General features: G+C 49.1%; 1 protein-coding gene across 1 annotated transcript; it reads right to left on the bottom strand.

Moving 5' to 3' along the window:
• Nucleotides 1–5,988: 5,988 nt before the first annotated feature.
• On the bottom strand, nucleotides 5,989–10,281 carry SLC35B1 (solute carrier family 35 member B1). Its single transcript, XM_084301046.1, has 9 exons — nucleotides 10,053–10,281; nucleotides 9,316–9,419; nucleotides 8,925–9,055; nucleotides 8,379–8,409; nucleotides 8,016–8,173; nucleotides 7,581–7,707; nucleotides 7,111–7,217; nucleotides 6,684–6,837; nucleotides 5,989–6,361 (listed from the first exon to the last, which is right to left on the bottom strand). Exons 1-9 carry the CDS (start codon nucleotides 10,265–10,267, stop codon nucleotides 6,309–6,311), a joined length of 1,080 nt encoding a protein of 359 aa, XP_084157172.1. The 5' UTR covers nucleotides 10,268–10,281; the 3' UTR covers nucleotides 5,989–6,308.
• Nucleotides 10,282–10,540: the final 259 nt, after the last annotated feature.

Here is a 10,540-nt window from a genome sequence, read left to right on the forward strand (position 1 = left end):
TAAACTCAACTGCTTGCTTTTTCCACTACCACAGAAAATGGAGACAATGATTGCTACTGTTGGAGTGTACGTCAGGGTTGAGATTTTATTGCCTTGTAATGTTTAATTTTAGGTGGGAGATAATCCTTTGGAGGACAGATTCTGCTACCAATGGAAAGAGGCTATTACAAATGGGTCTAGCATGTTCTCTGTTCATGTTCCAGAGCCACTGCAAAATTCCTTACTGTTGCCTTGTGTAAAAGCCTGCATTTAAAAGGAAAATGAAACATCTGATGAAAAGGTGTGGCATGCCAGTCCCATCTGCAGAAATACAACCTCTACGTCCAACCGTTACAGAAAGCTTTGCTTGCTGTCCCCAAAATTATGTAAACCTATTAAAATATTTCACTTCCCTCTCCACTTACCATGTTTTAGTCAAGCAGAAGGCTTAAGTCTTCATTCCAAGTGATGGAAGGATTTCATGACCAACCCATCTGGATTTTAATTGTTAGGGATTCTTTCACATCTGGTCTATGCTCTTAGAGAACTGCTCTTAGGACTGACTGATGCTGCACATTTGTGCTGCTCTTGGAGTAACTGAGCCCCAAGTAAAGGACCTGACCCTAATGGAAGGGAAAGAAGAAACCCACGCATTGCACCTGACCCCCCTGCCCCAACAGCTTTTTGTTGTTGTTTTGGTTTTGTTTGTTTTGTTTTTTCTTCATTTTCCCAGCAAAACTCCTCTGCTAAATGAGTCAGTATTTCAACATGTACCATACGGCATATGAAAACCATGTTGTCTTCAGAACACTTTTATTAAACCAGGTTAATTGTTCATAAAAAGTTTTGGAAATGGACCGTTAGCTTCACTAAGAAACTGAACCTCGCTGATTAAGAATATATAAGAGGTGGCCAGGAGCCTGTGTGCATATGCAAATACAAACAAGAGAATGACAGTGCAAGCCCCCTAGGAGAGCATCAAAAGCAGGGGAAAAAAAATGACTATTTTCACTGCTGATTTAATCCTGCAGCCTTAAACACAATCCTTGTTTTATTTTTTTCCTTAAAATACTTAAAACTGTTAACACCTCATTGCACAGTGACATCCAGCTGGAGCAGTTTCAGTTTGAGGTAATTACTGTTCTGCCCGTTCTTCAGATGCATCCCACACTCACCGTTGCCGAAATCGTTAGTTATGAACTGTAAATCCGAGTGTGAAATTTGGTTATGAGAATATCCATTTCAAATGCACATCCTTTCCCTGCTGCCCTGACAGGCTTCCCATGTGCTGAACTGGGACTCTAAAGCTTGCATGTATTTTCCCTGACAGCTGCTATTTTGATCCTCATGTACTTTTCAGTCTGAGAAGTCAGAGAGGAATTCCTCTTTCCTTTGCAAGAGCGTATGGAGGCCTGCAGGTTAAGCTCACAATCACCAAATCGTAGCTACGTGGCACAGAACGACTCCCCTCTTCTTGAAGAATTACTGCTAGGGTGATGGTGTCTTTTAATGGCATCTTTAAAATTGGTAACTCATTGCTCTCAAAGCACTACCAATAACTTCGTTATCTCTTAAACTATTGCCAGTTGAGCAGGAGTCTTTACCATCCTGCGACCACCAAATTACCAGCATTAAACAATCATATACGCTTCTACAGAACACGTGCACATACACTACCACCTAACTTACTCCGTATACTCTCTAAACATTTTATATTTTTTAAACATCTGTTGATGCAGTTGCAGAGGGAGCTCATAAAGCCAAGGAAGATGAAAGGAAAAGGAAAGCAGCTGCCAAGTTTTCCCCCCTGCGGATGCCATGTCTCAGTTAGCTATGAAATAAAACTTCACCTTTCTTAGCTGATACATCAACGAGTTCCTCCTGGAGGGACAACAGGCACAAACACCGCAGCAATGTAATCTGCTGTTTATTCTCAGTATGTGCATGACTTCTCATCTCCCTGGAACCACCAAGAACTGACAAGGTTCCTGGGAGAATTCTGGCAGAAATGTTTTCGAAAACATCAACTGTGATGCCCATGGCTGCTGCTGTGCAGGAAGCCAGCTATTTGTGCTGCATGAGGACAAGAGGACATGCAGGTGCCCACATGCTTCTTTATGCATCTGCTGCTTGTAATGAAGGGCTGTCCTGCTGAACAGATCATCTTCATGCTCCCCACAGCTTTGCTTCAATCTAGTCTCTGCCAATGGCTTAAAAATTAAGCAGAATAAAAATGGAGGAAGCCCTTGATTTCTACATTATATTTTTACCGTAAGCAAAAGACCAATTCTATTGAATTCTTTGGTCTAGAAGAACAGTTCTATTGCTAATTAGACAAGGACCATTTTTTTTTGTTGTTGTTTTTCTCATATTTCTTGCAAATTATTGAAAGAAGAGTTCCCCCTGCTGGTAACTGGCTGAGTCAGAAACGCGCTCAGGGCTGGGACACTGGACCCAACAGACAGAAGAGAGGAAGACGAAATGGTTTCATAACTTCCTTGACCTTTGTAGTTTGCACTTGCATGGCTTTGTCTAAGGCACTTCATAACTCTGTCTCCTACTCAGCTCATTTCCCTTCCTCTTTACTCAGAGAAAGACTGCTCATCTGCTAATGGAGAAGCAAGCCACCAGCACTCCCTTTAGTAACTCCTTGGTAAGTCAGCCCAAAATAAAACCTTACAGAGCTGGTGTTCAAAGCATCTACCATCCTGGCTGCAAAGGGCGAGGGTTTGTACTTAAGATTCTCATTTTGGACAATATTTCACTATCACGATACATTTTTTCTTTGCTTGCAGCTGGGGAAAGAAAAAAAAGTGACAAATCAAGCACACAGGACTAAAAAGAAGTGGGGTTTTGTTCTGACTGGTACTGGATTTGCACCTACTTTCTCTCAGGTAAACTGGAAAATAACTAAAAGAGCTGAGGCACACACAAAGTGAGGTAGCAGAACTGGTGATGCCCAGACTGTTGGCAGAGAACCTGGGTGCTGTGTCTTAATCCTTGAAACCACTGAACTGCTTCTAGATGCACACGCTGCCACAAAACATTTCCTTCTTCCAACAAACAAAATATAACTGGAGAGCAACAATTAAGTTTAGGATTCTTTTGCACAGCTGTACCCTAGATGTTATGCAGTATCTAGGAAAAATAAAATAAGCTCTGCTGATGCTTTGTAGATTACTGATCTCTTTGTTCAAGACAGGAAGCCTTTTGTGACACTTCAACAGAAATTCAAGCATTCTGATTGAATCTCTGCCTTCTGCCCTCTGGTTGAAGATACTGACATTGTTTATAGAAAAAAAAAAAAAAAAAAAAAAGAACAAAGCCAAAAAAAACAGCCTATTAAAAGATCATTATTCTGCAACAGGTGCCTCCAAGAAGAGTTTACATTTCTAATAGGAGAATGTAGAGCAGGGTGAAAACTTTAACAGAGCCTAACCCAGTTCCTTTGGAGTTTACCCGTCTTTACCTAGAGACAGCTGAACTCAAGCAACCAAAAGCCACCAGCAGGCAGGCTTCTGAGAACGTGGTAACCAGTCTGTCACTGGGGAGAGCTATTACAGCAGTCCTCCTGGCAGCTCAAAGTTGGAGACCTGTTTTGTGGCAGCGTTGTTGAAACCATCCAAGAAAAGCCAGTGCTGATTTGAAAATAGCTTCCTGAATTGCTTCTGTAGCCTCCTCTGGGATCTCGCAGTACATGAGTCTGGAGCAGAGACAGCAAGAGAGCTGTCCAAGGAAATCCGAAGGGTTCAGACTCGAGGTAGGTACAAGAGCTGCCTTTGTTTTAGAATTTCTTATTGACTTAAGATTTGGAGGTGCAGCAAGAACCAAGTTGGAGCCATCCCAGGAACAGGCTTTAGAGCTAAACTGGGTCAAGGCAGCTTCAGAAATCAGGAGAGAAAAAAATCTCCTTTATTTTCTTTCTTCTTGGCAGACTGATCTTTAAATCTGTGCTCTGAATACAGACAAGTTGAAGATACTGGTAAAGACAAATCTTGGCTCAGAAAATAGGCCCTAGAAAGCTCGGAGCTTTTTATCTTTCTGCGGTTCCTCCAGGCTGCTGCAGTGTGGGGAAGGGGACGGACCTGTGCGTGTGACCAAAACATCCCTTAAGCCTACGGTAGCTTCTTTTCAATGCTTAAGAGAACAACTAGTATCACAAAGATTTTTATTTTTATTTATTTATTTTTTTTTAAAGACACTGTCTCTCCTAAAGCTACACTTAAGACCTGGGGCAAGAGGGGGAAAACAGTGCAGGGAGAGCAGTCTTCCTAGCCCAGAACTAGCTCGGAAGTTACCTCCTCCTGCCCAGTCCTCAAGAGGCAACTTGGCTTGAGATGCTGCAAAGAAAGATCACTGAGAACAGGCTGACAGAGCAGTGGTGAAAGGCTGCTGCTGTCTCAGTCCCTCGATTTCTGATCGTCCACTTTCTCAAGAGCTTTGGTCACTGAAGAATTACTGCTAACAAGCAAGTCTGCTTCTGTGGAATCAAACCAGAATGAATCCAGTGTATTTGGAGCACGCGCTCTGGAGCAGAGCTGCAGTTTGGAACAGCCATGAGGATGTTAAAGGGTGGTATTTCTGAACAGAGTTTTCATGATGATCACATGGAGGTAGACGGCTGGGGGAGTTCATGATTTACAGATTTTTCAGGTGTTTGCATTTGCACAGTGACGGGGGATCTATTCCTATGTTAGATTACGGGAGGGGAAACAAGTCTGTAACACTAACAGGATATTTTTGCTGATTTTGGTTACTGAGTTTGAGAACTGGTTAAATTTAAGCTACACCCCTCTGTCCCACCAAGTTCTACAAACAGAAGAGAAGATGGTTTTAGGATTAAGACACGGGAGAGAATTAATTCCTACCTATGACACAGTGTTTGTGAACAAGGCATTCAATTTCTCTGCTCCCTTTTATAAAATGTAAATAGCATTCATTACCTTAGAAATACTGTGAAGGACAAATCTTCGGGGAAGCTGGAATCTTCATACAGTAGCAGATGCCCGCACACGGTGTTCAGCAGGCTGTACTCATGGAGTTAAGTCACAGACACTTTTACTCGAGGATTCTCTACTACTGAGAACACATTTGTTTGCTACTTATCACTTGACCTTTAAGGCAATGCAAGTTAATTAAGAGGTGAAGGTGACAGAGGAAAGCCCTTTAATATCCTTGGGTTTAATTTCGCAAGAAATGTGCTGTTTGAGTAGAGCTCTAGGACAGCAAGACGGATTAAATGAAAACCAAATTTGATGCCCAGAAAGTTGTAAGAAACACTGGAGGGGCAGGGATAGCAGGGGCTAGAAAAGGAGACTTACACCAGCCGCTCAGGAAAGAGATCAAGATCCCATCTGGAGGGGCAAAAGGCCAAAGCCACCGAACAGATGGAGCCCAAGCGACAGCTGGTAGAAACGTGCTTTCATGTGTAAAGTTCGTTCTTTGGAGGATTTTGCTCTCCAGCTCTGAAGGCATCATTATGATAACAACTCCTCCCCCTACGACACCGGGGACCTAGCCTGCGCTCAGGAGCGGGTGTTCGCAAGCTCACCGTGGTGGTGGTTAATTAACAAGGGTCCTTTCAACATTTAGAAGCCGCTGTCGCACAACCTTGGCATGGTTTGAGCAGCAGAGGGTCCTGTTCCTTCAGCAGCAAGCAGCAGGGGGGGGGGGACGAAAAGAATTAATTTCAGCCCCAGCGGTTAAACGGGTTTCCTGTAAACTTTTACATATGCCAAGAGTGGCTTCTGTTTTAGGAGGGCTTGGATAAAGAATGTAATGCAACTCAGTGTTTACACGGATTATATTAGTGGCAGAATGTCTTGCTGCTCCAACAACGTGATTATGAAAAAAAAAAAATCATACAATCAGAAGAGGGGCTGCTCTTCAACACAGGCATTTCATCCAGGGACCTTTCCAGGCTGCACCAAAGAGCTATCATAATTCTAAGACCATTTCTTCATCCCCAAGGTCAGCCTATGGTACTGAAATTACTTCCAGAAAAGTGGCCATTGTCTCCTTTTCTTTAATAAAGATATGAATTATTTTTTTTTCCTGTTAAGGCAAGAATTTCATCCTGCTGCTAGGATCTAGTAATGCAGCTTTGATTACAGAAAAAAAAAATAAAAATGTTTGATTACAGTTAAAACTGAAGTATTACACTTAAAGACAATTCAAAATTAAAAAACTAAAACAAACAAAAAAAATAAAAAAAAAAATCCAAACATTCCCCTTCTAATTACCTATCCTGAGTCCAGTTTCATAACAGATTTTGAGGTACAAGACAATAAATTAAAAGTTCATTCCAACTGCAGAGATCAACCAGCTCCTCAATGTGACGTCTTCTTGACTCCCTTTCCAAATTTGGCATCAAGTCCAAGGCCTGCAAAGAGAAAATAATTCAGGAGCATGGCAAATTTCTTCACATCCTTTACCCAAATGTTGCACGAGGAGCTGTGGAGCTGATTTTTCACATAGCACCAACTTCCTAACGGTCACTCAGTGGCAGGGACTCATAGGAAAAGACTAACCAGATCTGCCAGAAATCATTCCCTCTTTTCCTGCTCTAGCACATTTGCCACCGGCAGACTTCAATACAATTACATTTTTTGACCAGCACCTTTTGTTAGCTCTCCCCTTGCTGTATGTTCCCTCTATTTAAGTTAACGGAGGACAGACTTGGGCTGTTTGCCTTCCAGACTTACCCAAGAACACCAGGACCGTCCCCACCCATTGCATCGTACTGATGGGATTGGCAAAGAGGATGACAGATGCTAAAATGGTGAAGAACTTGCGCGTTGTGGTGATGATGGAACAAGTCAGGGGTCCAAAGTACACCACAGTCATGAAAATAAAACTCTGTAAAAACAAAGAGAGGCCTTTTGTCACTCTGACTGGAAAAAATCCAACACAGACCACGATTTCAGATGAAAAGCGACAGTGCCAGAGCCAAGAGAATCTATTTCAACGCCTGCTTACTTGCACATAACCCCGAACCAATTTGATTCAGGAGGCAGCCTGTTTGGGAAGTAAGCAATAACCACAGCAACAAAAAGCCAGGCAACTTTCCTCTGCCATCTCCCAGCTGTGCAAACAAACCCAGCGAAGACTGCAGAAGGGAAGTGCGTTTACCTGACCCAGTGCACTTGTCAGGCCAAACAGCAGGATATTGTAAATGATGCTGGGGTAGCGCTCGGTAAAACTCAAGAACTCCCAGAGCTCTCCGGTGAACAGTATCCCTGCAAGGAAGATCAAGATGAGAAGAATGATTTATTAGCCCAGAGACAGCCCCAGCAGCCACTGCCTGCAAAGCAGAATTTTGGCTTATATTCATAACCCAGCAGGAGCCAGCTGCAGGGAGGACTTTTCAGAAGTGAAAGTGTCGGGGAGATAAACCGTGTGTGAGGCACTGTCCTCTAGCGGGCGTTACAAGAGCTGCAGTGAACGCCCAGGCACCGATTTAACACACAAACACACACTAAAGGTGTTTTGCAAAATGGGCTTTTAGGCCCTTTCTGGAGCAGGACGCAGCGGCCCATCCCATGGGGTGTCCCAGAGCGCTCTGGGGGTGCGTGGCTGTGCTTCGTGCGGGCGTTCCTCACCAGCTCCCAGGAACAGGGTGGACCACAGGTTGACGTTGAGCATCATGTGGTTGGAACCCGTTTGGTAGTGAGCCCGCATGTGGTCCTGCGACACCCCCGTCAGCCCGTCCAAGGTCAGCGACAGCAGCTGAGGAAAGGAGAGGGGGAGATGAGCAGAGCAAAGCATCCCAATCGCTTGTTAAATACCAATTCCACGGCCTCAAAACATGTGCAAAGGTGGCCGTGCAAGGAATCATGTATGGATCTCCAGCCACAGTTCTAGGGCACACCCTCCAAACTCAATGAGGTGTCAATCCCCTCAAATTGCTCTCACACCAGCTTTAGGGTATGGCTGCTGCACACACAGCGGGGCAGGATCCCTGCTGTAGCTGCTCGTCCCTCCTCAGACCTGCCACAGCACGGCCTCGGGGTTATTTGTGCTCTGGCAGCACTCACCAGCAGGAGCTCTCCGTAGCCAAAGATGTGGTCATCGCCTCCAGCCCCCTTTTTGGGTTTATACATAAAGAGGGCCACGCCGGTGACTATCAGGAGGACGCAGAGGTACTTGGCCAGAGGATACTTCTTCCGCAGCAAAGTCACTCCTAACAGCATGACTGTAAGGAAGCAAAATCACAAACAGTTCCCAAAAGCTTCTCACGGGAATTTAACACAAGAACAGAGGGATAGAACACCACCTGCCCTTCTTGCAACACAGCAGCCAGAAAAGGATGCTCTGTTCTTACAGCTGAGCTCCTCAGACTAGTTGAGGGCTTGAGAAACGTACATGAATATACGCAGAAAACCGTTAAATTTGCTTACCTGGAATGGGCTTACAGGATTTGCCCAGGACCTAGAAAAGAAAGAACATATAAACCACCTGCACGCCCATCGCCTGCCTGCAACAAAAGCAATCGTGGCAACACGAAGTGACCACCCTGACGCAGACACGCAGAGCCTTAAAAACAACAGCGAAACCCCTGCCCCGAGCAACTGTTAAATTAATGGTGAAAGCTCCAGGAATTGAGGTCTCAAGCCCTCAAACACAAACACCACCTCCCAGCTAACAAACTCCACGTTTTCTACAAATCCCTCTCCCCTCCTGGAACACCCCGAGCTCTCTCAGCGCCACACAGCACTGCCTGGAACAGAGCGAGGCAGTCCCAGGATGCGAGCTGTGAGAAACAGCCTCAAAAAGCCACCAAAAAGCTCCCTCCGTGCCCTTTCCCCTCCCAGCTGCTCCTTGTGACGGTCGCTTCCTCAGCCTGGGGGCCGGTTCTGGGCCACCCCCAGCACCGGGGGGTGACCGAGGGCCAAGATTCCCCTTTAACGCCTCCTCCTCGTCCCCCGGAGCCTGCCCCGCGTCACCTGGGTGGGGTAGTTGACGAACTGCAGAGCCGAGTTGCTGGAAACCATCGCGCCCAGATAGGAGAGCGAGCAAGCGGCGTAAAGCCAGCTCTGCGTGCGGTCCACTTTGACGGAGTCGAAGAAACGGATCACTGCAAGGGACAGCAGAAGGAGGAGGAGGAGAAGGAGGAAGTCAGGAGAGCTGCGAGCAGCCCCCAGCAGCTGGAAGCATTTTAAAAGTGCCAGAGCCACACGAGGGGCAGCCGACCTTGACCATGGCAGAGCACAGAGAGCCACCATCCTGTCCCATCCCCGTCCCCTCTGCCCCCAAATCCCGCGTTAGCCCAGCCGAGCGGCTCACAGCCCGAAGGAGCCCCCCGAGCACCCCCCGGAGCCCCCAGCCCCGACTCACGGAGCTTGGCGAAGGCGGCGTTGATGACGCACTGAATGAACACCAGGCTCAGGGCGTAGGTGAACTTCTCCTGCTGGGCTCCCTCGCCGTACCTGCCCCGGGTGCTGCGGGAGGGGGAGGCGGTGAGGGGCCGGTGGGCACCCCCAGCCTGAAACAGCCCCGTGGGATGTGGCCAAGGGACCCCCCCCTCCCTGCCAGGGCTGGGAAACCCCCCGTGGGGCTGGGAAAAGCGGGGCTGGAACCCCCCCGGGGCCGGGGCCGGGACCGGGACCCACCCCCTATCCCCCACGCCCAGGACATCCAAGGCCCGGCCCCCTTCCCCTCCTCTAACACCGGGAGCCGTAGGGCCGGGAGCCCGCCCCCAAGGCACGACCCCCGCCCAGGACCGAGACCCCTCTCTACCCCAGGACCCCCCCCCGGGCCGGAATTCCCTCCCCCGGTCCCGAGACCCCCCCCCGTGTCCCCCGGGACCCCCAGAGCTGAGAACCCCCGGGGCCGGGACACCCCCCCGGGGTCAGAACCGGGACCATCCCCGGCTCCAAGACCCCCCCGGACCCGTGAACCCCCCCCCGGACCCGGACCCAAAACCCTCAGAACCGGGACCCCCTCCCAGGACCAACACCCCCAGAACCGGGACCCCTCGGGCCCAACACCCCCGGTACCAGGACCCTCCCCGGGACCTTCCCCATCCCCGACCCCCCCTTCCCTTCCCCCCCCCTCCCGGTGTTGCCGCGGACATGCTCTCCTGCAGGATGCCGTAGTAGAAGTAGCAGGCGAAGACCCCCAGGAAGCAGACGGGCAACCGGAGGCGCTCTGGCAGCGCGGGGCCGCCCGAGGGCGCTCCCATGACGGGACCGGGGCCGGGGCCGGGGCCGCCGCTCAGCGCCGGGCCCAGCTCCAGCGCCACATCCCGCAGCGCGCCCGGCGGCGGCGGCGGAGCGGGCGGCCTCATAGGCCCGGCCTGCGCCCGCCCGCCGCCGAGGACCCGCCCGGCTCGGCCGCGGCTGTCCGCCTTGCTGCCTGTACCGACGGGAGGAAAATGGAAGGGAATGGGGGAGGGGAGAGAGCGCGGACGGCACCGGGGGGAGCTCCCGGAGGTTTAGAGCCCTGCACCGGGGCTAAAATCGCCGCGAATAGGGAGCGGGGAGGGCGGCGGGGAGACCCGCGGGGCAGGCAGTGCAGGGGACAGCCCCCGCTCGGGGGCCTTCAGTAAGCGCTGTCTCGG

This window comes from Netta rufina (assembly GCF_964035555.1).
Source record: "Netta rufina genome assembly, chromosome: 24".
NCBI classification, from domain to species: Eukaryota; Metazoa; Chordata; class Aves; order Anseriformes; family Anatidae; genus Netta; species Netta rufina.

What these genes read in the sequence shown, in the direction of transcription:
- SLC35B1 (XM_084301046.1), bottom strand. Translation starts at nt 10,267, where the DNA reads ATGAGGCCGCCCGCTCCGCCGCCGCCGCCGGGCGCGCTGCGGGATGTG. An exon ending in TCGTCAACTACCCCACCCAG is followed by an intron (nt 8,410 to 8,924) that starts GTGACGCGGGGC and finishes TTTCTTTTCTAG; the next exon opens with GTCCTGGGCAAATCCTGTAA. An exon ending in GACGGTCCTGGTGTTCTTGG is followed by an intron (nt 6,362 to 6,683) that starts GTAAGTCTGGAA and finishes TTCTCTTTGCAG; the next exon opens with GCCTTGGACTTGATGCCAAA.